Source organism: Dermacentor andersoni, chromosome 1 (assembly GCF_023375885.2).
Source record: "Dermacentor andersoni chromosome 1, qqDerAnde1_hic_scaffold, whole genome shotgun sequence".
Lineage (NCBI taxonomy): Eukaryota > Metazoa > Arthropoda > Arachnida > Ixodida > Ixodidae > Dermacentor > Dermacentor andersoni.
In genome coordinates, this window is record NC_092814.1 from 413917919 (window position 1) to 413932509 (window position 14591).

At 44.6% G+C, this 14591-nt stretch overlaps 1 protein-coding gene across 1 annotated transcript; it reads left to right on the forward strand.

The window, feature by feature from the left end:
• The first annotated feature begins 3693 nt into the window (after positions 1-3693).
• Positions 3694-7103, forward strand: LOC126518483 (uncharacterized). Its single transcript, XM_050168270.3, has one exon. It carries the CDS (start codon positions 4968-4970, stop codon positions 6966-6968), a length of 2001 nt encoding a protein of 666 aa, XP_050024227.2. The 5' UTR covers positions 3694-4967; the 3' UTR covers positions 6969-7103.
• Positions 7104-14591: the final 7488 nt, after the last annotated feature.

Here is a 14591-nt window from a genome sequence, read left to right on the forward strand (position 1 = left end):
GGCTTACGAAAAGGGTTCTACTCAAATTGATGACGACGCAACGAGCTATGGAAAGAAGAATGATAGGTGTAACGTTAAGGGATAAGAAAAGAGCAGATTGGGTGAGGGAACAAACGCGAGTTAATGACATCTTAGTTGAAATCAAGAAAAAGAAATGGGCATGGGCAGGACATGTAATGAGGAGGGAAGGTAACCGATGGTCATGAAGGGTTACGGTCTGGATCCCAAGGGAAGGTAAGCGTAGCAGGGCGCGGCAGAAAGTTAGGTGGGCGGATGAGATTAAGAAGTTTGCAGGGACAACATGGCGACAATTAGTACATGACCGGTGTTGTTGGAGAAGTATGGGAGAGGCCTTTGCCCTGCAGTTGGTGTAACCAGGCTGATGATGACGATATATGACTTCAACTTCATGATCGGGGCATGTATGCCTGCCGTAAGGTGTTATTTGAAAAGTTGATGCACTTCTTGAAAATCTCTCATCCACACACGCTTTCTTTCCCGGGTGTCCCAGCTAACTTCAGCCAGAGTTTTCGATTATGGGAATGCAATGTAGCTGAATAGAACCAACGTAATCTTCTTTGCCGTCGCTTGGTCATTCTCAATTTATTTATTTTTCGTTCAGCCTAATTGGATAATTAACCTTAATTAATATTGCGACATTCCAAATTTTAAAATTAGATGAAAAGTGTCAATGAGAAAATTCTTGCGCAACCTGAAAAACTTCCGATAGAGCTTTCTGCTGCTCAACACGTGCTACATTAAAGGGTATTTCGAGCCTAAAAGTTGCCCGTAAATGCACGCAAAATTTCCGCTCGACTGGCCGCTCGAGGCACTTTGTGTGTATTCGCGGGCTTCTCTCACACTCAGAGAAATACTTTTATGTGGCACGTATTGAGCAACAGAAAGCTGTATCGAGAGTTCTTTCCGTCGCTCTACAATTTTCTGATTGACATGTTAAGTTACGTAAAATACCCTACGCGCACGCACGCACGCACGCACGCACGCGCGCACGCGCGCACACACACACACACACGCACACACACATGCACACGCACACGCACGCACAGACGCACAGACACACACAGACACACACAGACACGCACACACACACGCACGCACAGACACACACGCACGCACAGACACACACGCACACAGACACACACGCACACACGCACACACGCGCACACGCGCACGCGCACGCGCACACGCGCACACGCGCACACGCACACGCGCACACGCGCACACGCACACGCGCACACACACACAGACACACACACACAGACACACACACACACAGACACAGACACACACACACACAGACACACAGACACAGACACACACACACAGACACACACACACACACACACACACAAACAAACACACACACGTATACTATTAGATTTGGCAGTCGTAGCTGTAGAGATGAACTTGGGACGGCAGGGCTAGGCGCGCAGGATTTAATTGCAGGATTTACATTTAAAGCAGGACATTGGCTGACTAGCGCGACTCCCATATGGAGCCCGCAAAACTAACATACAGCAAACAGTTTACGAGCACACAGCTCACTAGTACATTTCTAGAATGACAGATCACTCAGCTCCCGACAACGAGCACGACACGAGCACTCCCTAGCAGCCGGCAAACGCTGCTTATAAGCCCTTGCTCGACGTCATAGTTCGACGTCATTCAAGATGACCCGCCTTTTGGGAGGATGAGGTGTGGCGGAGCAGGAATGGTCGGGAAGGTTCGTCCAAGCATTGTAAACTCGCCGCCGCGCCGCACTATGGCTCCCACACACAAAGGCACACACATTCGAGCCCATACACACAAAGGCTCCGGAGTCGACGACCGAGGGCTTCGTAGAACTGTGCTCCGTCTCGGGTGGCGCGGCGGAGTACCACATTCCTGAGCTGACCGCGCGCCACGTGGCTGCCGGTCATCCGCAGTTCTCGGTACCGCCCAGCTTTCAGTGCCGACGTCAGAGGGCTTCATAGAACTGCTTTGTCCCGGATGGCTCCACCAAGTACCAATTTCCTGAGCTGATCGCGCGCCACGTGGCTGCCGGCCGTCCGCAGTTCTCGGAAGGGCTCCCTGTCTGGTGGGCTTGGAACACGCGCAGCGGGCTGAAAGCTGGCCCGTACGGCCATTCTTAACAATACAACTTAGAGATAGAGGCATGTATGGTCGCAAGGTTCTATGTGAAAAGTTGATGCGCTTCTTGGAAAACAACTTTCTCTCTTTCACGCGCATTCTTTCTTATACCGGGTGTTTCAGCGAACTTTGCTCAGCGTTTAAAAATATGCCAATGAACTCTAAGACGACGCAACCAAATGCATGTTGCTAACTTTTGTATGTGTGAAGGATGTCTTGTATTTTTCTTAATTAGTTACTTAGACAAGAAAATTAGCCATTCTGAAGCAACAAAGTTAGGCAAAACATTCCAATTAGAGTGTTCTTGAGCACATAGTAAAATGTCCGATTAGGCAATTTCTAACGTTCTATCAATGAAGTGTTAATGTTTTTCGGCTTACTGCGGATGCCCGCGAAATACAAAAAATATCACGTAACACACCCGCTTGCCCGCAGTCCTTGCAGCGCTCCCAAACATAGCATCTAGCAGGGTGTGCTGCCGCTTAAAAGGCGACAGGGTAGTCACGAAGGCGTTGGCTATAAGCACACGGGTGTTCGCAGCGGTTAAATGCTACGTTCGATTGTGCGCGAAAAGCTTATGAGCAGTGCAATCACGACTCGCAGGCGGGCATGTCACGTGGTGTTTTTTGTATTTCACGGGCATCCTGAGTAAGCTGAAAAATAATAATACTTAAGAGATAGAAATACAGAAACCGTTTATTCGGACGTGTTGCCAACTGCTCTGCAACTTTCTAATTGGAATTTTTTTCCTAGCTTCCTTTCTTCAGAAGTTGGTTACTTATCCTTGACTAATTAGGTAATTAAGCAAAATACAAATAGCGTGACACACTGCATACAAAAGTGATCAATATGCATTTGGTCGCGTCGTCATTGAGTGCATAAGCGGTTAAACTCGGCGTAAAGTTAGTTGAAACACCCTACACACACACGCACGCACGCGCGCACGCACGCACGCACGCGCGCGCGCACACGCACACGCACACACATACATACACACATACACACACACATACATACTTACATACTTACATACATACTTACATACATACTTACATACATACTTACATACATATATATATATATATATACAGTGAAGCAGACGCGCGTATGAAGCGCTTTATTGACGTTTCGGCCGGGGTCCGGCCTTCATCAGAATACATTGCATGCGCGCGTCTGCTTCGCTGTGAATATTCAGCCGGACCCAGAACTGCTTTATTTCTGGTATATATATACATATATATATATATATATATATATATATATATATATATATATATATATATATATATGGGCATGTTCAGATAAGAACGGTAATCGAGGTCCCATGACCATTTTTTGTTTTCAATGAAATTTTTATATCTGATGGGCAAATGTGTCCACACAAAGGAATGAACCTTAGTTTTGCAAGAAACTTTGTAGTTTTCTCTGAAAAAAATCGTATGTCACAAGAGGTGGAGAACGTCGTTTTTGCCACTTCGCAAAGTTGCAAGTTTGGAGCCTCACTGCACGCACAATAAATCTTTCCCGCACATAAGTATTTTTTCGTTACTTTTTCGTAACATGTACTATACGAACAAATAAAAAAACAATTTTTCACTGTGTCAATCTTCTAAATAAAAAATCGCAAACTTCGCTTCCGGAGCTATTCGGTGCAAAAAAGGCACTTTTCAGGGCAGCCTCAGGGCAAGATGCGTAAATATCTCCCCACTTAATCTTTTTCTCAGTATTTTCCAGCTACTTTTACTCACTTTAAGCAAGTTTTGTAGTTTTACACTTGACAGATATTTTTCAATATGGCCTCAAATTTGGCCAAAGATCAAAAACGTAAAAAAAGTGACAACTTTGACTTCTATTAAAAAAAAAAACATCATCGTCGAATTTCATTAAAATTTGCCTGAATAATCCTCAATACTCGATAATATTAGGGTACCGAAAAAGTGTTGTATTATATTGTTTTAAAGTATGGAAATTAATACAAAACTGACTTCATAATTTCAATCCCTACGATTGCTCAGTATTTTCTCTTAGGATGCGCTATCGTGAGAAGCTGGATTTAGTATTGTTTTTTTTTTGTGGGTAAATTTTAAATGTTACAGTTGCTGAGTTCATAAGTGTAATTTTTAAGTTTTTTTTTTTTCTCTTACAATCAAAGGTCTAAAGCTCCTATTCGCTTTCGTACTCGTCTAACAGTGGGACTTAAATTACTGTAAGCATATTTGAGAACGTTATCTTCTAGTGACGTGTGGTTAGTGGTCGTTTATGCAAACATTTATTGCATCCGTCGCTACTCTCAAGATGCCTTTAACGAGCTGCCGCCGCTCCATGGATGAACCGCGCTTGGCAGCCGCTCCTATAGCTATATAACGCCCGGCGCGACCCCGAATTTCATAGCACCATGTGTGCCGCCACCGCACCGAGGCTTTAGCCGCCGCTATCATCTTTCTATCGCAAGGCACCGAACGCCTGGCAGTTATACCTTAGCCTTGGACCTTCGACCGAGACAGGCCCGATGAGCGGATGTTGTCCGGATCTCGAGTTTGGCGTGTCGTTTTGCAGGCATGGTAGACGGTGGGGTCGTTTTCTGTACTCACGTGGTTTCTCTGCGCTCGAAGGCTCCCACGACAAGCATACTTGGTATCCCAGTCTCAGCTCGTACGCCAGACCGAACCAGCGTCAGTGTCGACGGCGGGCAGCCTGTGTTAAAAATCCATCCATCTGTCCATCTCCTTTTTTTGGAAAAGCAGCCCTGGGCCCTGCATCCGTCACCTGCTCTTCTGTCCTACGATAATCTTCGGAAGCGGTGAGCTTTTGCATTCATGAAGAGATTTCCGCGGCGAACGTTTTGTGCCGACTACTCAAAAAGGCACAAACAGAGAATTGAAAAAGGACGTAATTTTCGCAGTGTAAAGACCCTCAATGTCACTGCTGTCAAAAAAGTCCTACTTCCCGAAGAAGCTCTCCGAGTACGAGAAAGTGACTTCATCTGTCAGAATTGTTACCGTCGGTTCAAGGAAGACATAGATAATATGCAGGCAGAGTCAACCGAAACATTCGAAGAATTCCGCCCTGGAGAAGAAATCGTAGAAAATTTAAACTCCAGTGTCAGCCTTACCTCCGAAATCTCGCCCCTAAAGCCACCGAGCGCTCTAAAAAAACGCCTCAGACTTTCCTATGCAAAGCGAAAGCAGGAAGAGGTGGCAAGAGCTATGGTGACGAAAATACGATCAGGGATACAGGCAGCATATAATATCCCAGAGAGTTCGCGTGCGTCACAAGAAAAGTGTGCGCAGTGCAGCAGCTGGGAAGACAACCTACATGCTGCCTACAATAGGTGTACGTCCTTTCAAGAGCGTTGCCAGTTGCTGACACTGCTACCACGCAACCTAACCGTGAAATATGTGCAGGAAGTTATTCCAGAAGGAACGAGGTACGTTATTCAAAAATCGAAGAAGATGGTGGATGAAGAAGGCGTATGGTCAACACAGGAGCGATATACAAGATGTAAGCTACAACACGAAGACATTACCACCGTTTTAGAATATTACACCATGGATGAACTTGATTGCTCTAGACAGACACCGAACAAAAAGGATGTTGTGAGAATCGAAAAGGAGGGAGAGAAGGAATGGGTACCTAAACGGTTCATGACGCGGTCCTTGCGAGAAGCATTCCGCCTCTACAAGCAAGCTCACCCTGCCTCCCAGGTTGGCCTCACAAAATTCATATCCTTGCGTCCTAAGTGGGTGAAATGCTCGCCACAGTGGCAAGTGTGTGTTTGCGTGTGTTGTGCAAACTTTCAGTTGTGCCTCGTGGGACTGCAGAACGCCTCCGGAAGGTCGCTTTCTCCCGATGATATGCAGAGTCTCTGCGTATGCCAGGAACCTACTGCGTCATGTTTCCTCAGGAATTGTGAGCACTGTCCACAAGATGACATTTTCACTTTGGAAAATTTTGATATGAGCAGCGAGGACGAGGTGTTGATTGCTTCATGGGAATACGGTGAGCTAGTTAAAAAAACTCTGACCGCTTCATCATTTATGAGAGAATTTCAAAGAATGACCATGAAATGGATTCCCCACAACTATATCAGATCTGTGCAAGCAAAAGCAATACATGAAGAAAAACAGAGCTCCGAGAGAGGTGCAATTGTATTGCATTTTGATTTCGCCGAAAACTGGACAGTTGTGCTTCCAGACGCAGTACAAGCGTACCATTGGCAGAAGAAGCAGGTCACCGTGTTTACCTGCGTTGTCACGTCAAGAAAATCGACTCGGAACTACGCCGTTATTTCCGACGATATGTATCATGATTCAGCTCATGCATGTTTGGCTCTGTCGAAAATCAAAGCACATTTCGAAGACAACGCGCCAATCTACACTAAGGTAACACATGTGAGCGACGGGGCTCCCGCTCACTTCAAGAATAAATATCAGTTTCATGAGCTAGAACGCAGTGAATGTCAAGAGACGAAATGGATGTTTTCGGCCACTGGACACGGCAAAAATGCTTGCGACGGCGTTGGTGGGCTTGTGAAACATCGAGCATCACACCACAACTTGCGGAAGCCTGCAAGTGAGGCCATACAAACAGCCAGCGGGTTCGTGGACGCAATTCAAGGAACGCTAAAGAACATCACCATTCTGGAGCTCCCACAGAGGGAGCTTGCAGACTTTCGCGAAATGAAGAAGGAAGAATGGAAAACGGCAAAGAAAGTGCCTGGAGTTCAGACGCTCCACATGTGGAAGTATGTTCAATCAAATGAAGGCAGTGCATCCTACGTGGCCTCCACCGCTGCTTCGGAATTGAAGAGACTGTGATCTGGTTTGTGTTTCCGGCTGGACAATATACTGTGCGCATACCGAAGTCAACTGCTGCCCTTTATTTCTTGTTACGATTTTCTGAATTGCAATCTGCAAATAAAGCGGCATACCATTTGTAAATTGTGTCCCGATTAAAACTCCTGCTGATTAAAAACCTTGCAGATAAATTGTCCCCCTCAGAAGGCGACGTTTCGTCTCCTGACAGTGCTTTGTAGAACCATTGAACACAGAGGTAAACAGATGCAGGTCCGGACACGTCGGCTTCAGAAACACATTAATATTCATTTTTATATATAAAAACATTTCTAAGCACCGATAAATTATCTAATATTTTTAAAGAATTGATTACATACCAATGTAACTTAGGATGATAAATTAGGCAATACAAAAAACGTTTGACCGCCGCCAACCAGTTCGTGAGACATCAGGTGAAATCGCGAATTTATTCCCATTTTGACGCATCAAGAACGCCGCTAACAAGCGAGTAGAAGCCCTACAAACATTGAGGATCATTCGGATATTGTGGTAAATAAAATGTAACCAAGTTCAGTGAGTGCTAAAACAAATTTCTGAGAGTTACTATTTCTAAGAGGCAGTAAAAAGCAATTCTAGATAACAAAAACATGAACTCAGTTTTGTATTCATTTTTATAGTTTCAAACAATATAATGCAACACCTTTTTGGTACCTTAGAATTAACGATTATTGAGGATTATTCAGGCAAATTTTAATGAAATTCGACGATGTTTTTTTTTAATACAAGTCAAAGTTGTCACTTTTTTGACGTTTTTGATCTTTGGCCAAATTTGAGGCCATATTGAAAAATATCTGTCAAGTGTAAAACTACAAAACTTGCCTAAAGTGAGTAAAAGTAGCTGGAAAATACTGAGAAAAAGATTAAGTGTGGAGATATTTACGCATCTTGCCCTGAGGCTGCCCTGAAAAGTGCCTTTTTTGCACCAAATAGCTCCAGAAGCGAAGTTTGCGATTTTTTATTTAGAAGATTGACACAGCGAAAAATTGTTTTTTTATTTGTTCATATAGTACATGTTACGAAAAAGTAACGAAAAAATACTTATGTGCGGGAAAAATTTATTGCGCATGCAGTGAGGCTCCAAACTTACAACTTTGCGAAGTGGCAACAACGATGTTCTCCAGCTCTTGTGACATACGATTGTTTTCTTGCAAAACTAAGGTTCATTCCTTTGTGTGGACACATTTGCCCATCAGATATAAAAATTTCATTGAAAACAAAAAATGGTCATGGGACCTCGATTACCGTTCTTATCTGAACATGCCCATATATGTATATATATATATATATATATATATATATATATATATATATATATATATATATTGATTATTACGATATGATCGGTAGATACCCGAGAGACGAGCCGCCGTGCGAACGACGACGAAGTGGGTCTGTGCCCTTGGCGCGAGCGAATGTCGGCCTGGCGCTCTGGCTCCAGTCGAGTGTAAATAGCCTGTAAATAGCCTCTTCCGTCTGTGTCTTTCTGCACGTAACATTCTGGTGGAGGTCAGCGATCCCCGTCCTCGCCACGGAACTCTGGAGTGGTCGGTACATCGAGCTTGTCACCATGCCTCCCGGTGACGAGCCCGCCTCTGCAACGGCTTCGGCTGTTCCGACTGCTCCAATCGTCACGGTTGCCCAACATCGCGACCCTGGTGTGTTCTCTGGCCTGGAGGGACACGACGTTGACAAATGGCTCAAGCTATATCAACATGCCAGCGCTAATAACAGGTGGGACCCAACCATTATGCTCGCCAATGTCATCTTTTATTTTGGCCCACCCCACGCGTGTAGTACCAGACGCATGACGACGAGATAAGCAGTTGGGACTCTTTCAAAGAAAAGTTAAGGGAACTGTTCGGCGACCCCATTGGCCGCAAGGTTGCCGCGAGAAAGGCTCTTGCGTCTGGTGTTCAGACATCTACAGAGCCGTACGTTTCATACATCTTCGACGTCTTGGCTCTATGCCGCAAAGCTGACGATGCTATGTTTGAATCAGATAAAGTGTCACACGTCCTAAAAGGCATCGCCGACGACGCTTTCAATCTGCTTGTTTTCGGCAATGTCTCGACAATCGACGCCATCATTAAAGAATGCCGTCGCCTTGAACAAGCCAAGAGCCGCCGTATCACGCACCACATAACGCGGCTACCCAACACCGCTGCTACGTCGACATGTGAGGGTCGATCGCGTCAGGCCACCACCTGTGAAGACGTCACCCGTATTGTTCGCTGCGAGCTCGAGGCCGCCTGTTCGCCAGCTTTCTCCACGACGCCTCCCGATCCGACAGCAACCACGATTGCCATGATTCAGGCCGTAGTCCGACAGGAATTTGAGAACATGGGTCAAACCTCCGTGTGTTCAACATCTCAACCCAGCGTTCCCCAGTTCTCTACCGGCCCACCTCCTCCCCGACAGTCCTTTTCCGCCACATCTCGCCGCAACCCGTCCGATTGGCGTACCCCTGATGACAGACTAATCTGCTTCCACTGCTGTCGCATCGGCCACGTCGCTCTTCACTGCCGCAACCGATGGCCTCCGCCTCCTCGGACATACGCCGCCACTTATTCCCGCACCTTTGGACCTTTTGTTCCCTATGCTACCCGCCGTGAACCCACTGTCGCTGATGCTCCTGCTCCGAACCTTCGCTACAGCCGCTCGCCCTCACCTCGACGCCGTCAGTCTCGTTCGCCCCAACCCCGCCGCTTCTCTTCGCCGCCTATCACCTCCCGGGCCCAGCCGGAAAACTAGGCACTGCAGCTTCTGGAGGTGAAGCTGCGTTGTCGACACTGCCCTCAAATCCTCTGCTCACGTTAAGCAGGAACCAAAACCTTCTTTTTCATTTCATTTCATTTCATTTATTTCAGCATTCTTTTTTTTACAGCAGAAAAAGAACACTGGGGCAAGAACAAAAAGCTGCAAAGCAGCAGCTTGACTAGGTCCTTGCCCCTTTTCTTGGCAACAGGCACAGATTGATACATACATTCAGAGTACATATATGCATATACACACACTCATACCAAAAAACTTCCTGTTAATTTGTCAATAAGAGAGAGAGAGAAAAAAAAGAATGAAGTGCGCACATATTCACCAATAGAAAAAAAAATACAAGTACATTTATAGCATTTTCTTGAAACATTGTTCTTTAAACATTGTTACAACATTAATTTTTCGAAAACATGCCATTGTAACTCATACAGCCACTTATAAGGGTATTATTTAGTACAGCATCATGCTTTCGTACAAAGGATACTCAAGAAATATAAGCAAAATATCGTTATATAAGTCATGTGAGTCATTACTCAACCGTTTGCGTCACCGGTTCCACGCAAATGCGCCGTATTCTGAAATTTGTGCTGTCAACGTTCGCCTAGAAATATCATTTAGGGTTATATCAACACTCTGTAAGGTGTTTAGTAACTTCGGTATGCGATATTCTAATCTAGTAAAGCCATAATTTGTTCTTGAAAATGGCAGTAGCCTAGCATTCTTTTGCCTCATATTGTACGGTACATGTGTGGGGAAAGTTAATTTGCATATATCTAAGAAAAATGTGTTGTTGTATAGAAGACTGTTTTTGCACTTTAAAACAAGGTTTGTTTCGTACGAGTGTTGTACGGGAATCACATTAAGGGAGTGAAATATTGCAGCTGTATTAGCATCGTAAGAGGCATTCACAATATTGCGAACGGCTTTTTTCTGCAGGACTAGTAGTCTCTGAAGATTCGTTTGGGAAGTGGTTCCCCATACGAGATTGCAATAATTTATATGAGGAGCAAGAAGGCTGTTGTAGATTAAAAGTTTAATTTTAGGGGGTAAAACATGTCTGAATTTGCATAGTATGCCACAAGCCCTGGCCAAAGACGTTGAAACTCGGGCGACGTGATCATCCCACAATAAATGCTCATTAAAAACTACTCCTAGAGTCTTTACTGTTTTTACAAGCTCTATCCTTTCCGCACCAAGCGTTAACATTGTGTTTCTATCAATTTTTTTCTGTGGTGGAGCAAACAGAATAGCTTTTGTTTTCGTACTGTTTATTTCCAGCGAGTTAGTTTTACTCCAATTATGTAAACTACTCAGGGTGTTATTTGCCAGGTTCGAAAGGTAAGCCAGGCTAGTTGACTGGAAAGACAAGCTGCTGTCGTCGGCATAAATTATGAAGGGTTTTTTGCTTATATGAACGATGTCATTTATGTAGATGTTGAACAATGTTGGCCCAAGAACGCTGCCTTGCGGAACTCCTTGCAAAATTTTTTGAAGAGTTGATTGGTGGGATTTGAGACGCACTGCTTTCTATGTCTTAAATATGACTGTATAAGTGCTAATGGAGTGCCGCGAAACCCATAATGTCGTAAGTTATCAAATAAAATTAAATGATTAATCCGGTCGAACGCTTTAGAATAGTCAATAAAAACTCCTATTGTTATCTTTTTATCTTCAAAACCGTTGAGAATGAATTCTTTTTGTGGCAGTAAAGCAAGCTCTGTCGACATTCCTTTTCGAAAACCAAATTGTTGCTGGGATATGATAGAATGTTTTTCGCAAAATGATGTAACCCTTTTACAGATAATGTTTTCTTATCCTTTTGAAATTACAGGTAATACTGAAACTGGTCTGTAATTTGAAAATTCGTTTTTGTTCCCCGATTTAAACAGTAAAGTAACTTTGGCATGTTGCATTGCTTCGGGAAAGACTCCAGTAGATAAAGCAATATTGAATATATGAGTGAGGGCAGGTGACGGAAGATCGAGCACAAATTAAATGGGTGTTATTTGCAGCCCATCAATATCACGCGCTTTGCTGTTTTTCAGGGACATGAAAACTAAGAAAACCTCTTCCGGAGACGTTGGCTCAAAAAAGGCTGAATGTTTATTGTTTATAGGCTAGAGAAGTAAAGTAGTCATTAAAGCTGTTTGCTAGCTCTTCGCCCCTTAACGATTTGCCACCCACAGTAACTTCCAACTCATCTTCGCGGTCTGGTCTTAAAAGCTTGTTAAATTCACGCCAGACTGTTTCACTTCGACCATTTGCTTGATTAAACCGATGTTCAAAGTATGCACGTTTCGTGCTTTTCAAAAGTTTAGTTACACCATTGCGGCATTTCTTGAATGCTGCCAGATCATTAATGGCCTTTGTTTTCACGAATTGAGCATATAATGAATTTTTCTCGCGAATCATTTTGAGACACTCATTCGTAACCCATGGCTTGCGTATTTTAGTGGACCTTCTTACTTGTTTAAACGGAAAACAGCAAGTATATGCTTCCTTCAAAATGCTTATAAACGTATTGTAAGCGTTGTTTGCATCACTTACTTCAAGCACAAAGCTCCAGTTTATATTTTCAATTTTCGTGCGAAATTCCCCTAATGTTTTGCCGTTGATTTCTTGTACGAGAAATGTATCAGCGTGATGTGTATCCTTAAAGCAGTGATTAAAACGGCAGAACATATAAATTGGTAAATGGTCACCTAAACTAGTGACAATCACACCTGAATCTGTACAATGTTCAGAAGAATTTGTTATAAATACATCTATTAAACTATCAGAGAGATGGCCGATGCGTGTAGGTTCAGTAATAACATTAGTACAGTGATATGACTCGAGAATCATTCTCAATTCAGAAGATTGTGGTGTCTGGCGTAAAAAATTGATGTTTAAGTCTCCTCCCATAGTAAGGCGCAGTTCGTTCACTGACACAAAGCTGAATAATTTTTCCAAAAAAGAAAAAAAAAGTGTTGGTGTTTCCATCTGGTGGGCGGTATACAGCGACAAACACGCATTTTCCACACTTTAGTGCTAGAACTTCGTAATCTGCGGTAGCTATGGAAAATTCGTCGAGCAAACTGCACGATACGCGCTCTGACACAAGCTGCAACACGCCACCACCGCGACGAGAAGGTCTGTTGACAAAGAAGGTGTTGTAACCAGGCAGGCACATTACTTCGTTTTCAGACGCATACCATGTCTCGGTAATCATGCTAACTTGAAAATGGAAAGAAAATTCATTGAAAAGTGTAGTGAGCTGGTCATGCTTAGCACGCGCAGATTGCGCATTGCAGTGTAGAAAGGTAATATAATCGCTGTATTTAGGGGTAACAACGTCCCTGGGTGTGACCATAGAAAAGGTAAAAATGGACCGAATGCGCTTTCCTAGCTGTCTTTAGTTACCAATTTTATGCAGATCTCCTTCACACGCAATTCGCACTATGCGCGACTCCTCTGTCTTGCGCGCGAAAACCTTGCCTCCTTTAGACGATGCGAAACGCCAGTTTGCTTCCTTTTTCTTAGTGATGGTCATTCCAAGCAGTTTCTTTAGCTGAGGACAAAGGTGTTCGTTGATGTACACTGGTCTGTCTACGGTAAACCCAATGTTTTTTGTCGTTAGCCTAGTCTTTCTGGCCTTCTCAAGCAAAGCATCTCTTTTGGATCGGGGGTTGAAAACAACCACTATGTTTGGATCTGCATCGGTGTTGCGCACAGGAACGCGGTGACAAATCTCGACATCCTTCTTCGTGATAGGCTCACCGAGTGCACTTCCAACCGGATTTAGTAGCTTCTCGAGATTCTCTGTTTTGTTATGCGGCACTCCTTTCACTTCAATGTTTTTGTTCCGGGAATACTGATCTTGCGCTGTGACTTGCTTTTTCAGCGCCTCAACCTCCTGCACAAGCACCGCTTGCGTTGCTTTGAGGGCCTCGTTCTCAGTCTTTAGGGCTTTACATTCGGTTTTTAGATCCTCAAAGGCTTTGTTTATGAAGTCAAGACTGCCCTTCAGTTCCCGGAGGTCCCTACGGAATTCTCTTTTCAAGTCTGCAATATTAGTAGCCATTGTCAACACAAGTCTCTGATAATGGAAAAAAAAATACGTATGATAACCGACAGCAACTTGGCAGCACGGACAGCAAGGTTATACAATTCCAATGGAAAAGAATAATAAAACTATTTCAACCTGAAGAAAAGCAAAAGTTTCACAATGCGCTCACGCCGCTGTCCACGCTGCCAAGTGACCCGCGTAGCCGTCCGAGCGCCCTTTTATCCCGTGCAAGCACCAGGAAAGAGGCCACGTGGTCCACGTGGTCAGATGAAGGGCTGATTCGTTCCAGGGAGCGCAGTCTTATCGCAAGCAGCTGGGCACCAGAGTCGTCGATTGCAGCAAACGCCGGTTCCGCACCGTATACGCCTGAAGAAAAGCAGAAGTTTCACAATGCGCTCACGCCGCTGTCCACGCTGCCAAGTCGCCTTGAGTTGCTGATTGCCGAATTGACGTTGACGTTGATGGATATTCTGTCACGGCACTCATCGATACAGGGGCACATCTTTGTATTATGAGTGCTGCCTTCAGACGACGACTGAACAAGCTCCTCACCCCAGCGTCGGTACGCGTCGTCCGCGTTGCGGATGGCGGTACTGTGCCTATTATCGGCAAGTGTACGGCACGAGTCAGCATTGCCGGCCGCCACACCCTTGTCCTCTTCACCGTGATTACTCATTGCCCCCCCGACCTCATTCTCGGCCTCGATTTTCTCTCCGCGCATTCTGCTCTTATTGACTGCTCTGCCAGTACCCTTCGCCTTGAGTTGC

Bases quoted from the DNA above. Each gene is read 5' to 3' on its own strand.
- LOC126518483 (XM_050168270.3), top strand. From the start codon at position 4,968: ATGAAGAGATTTCCGCGGCGAACGTTTTGTGCCGACTACTCAAAAAGG.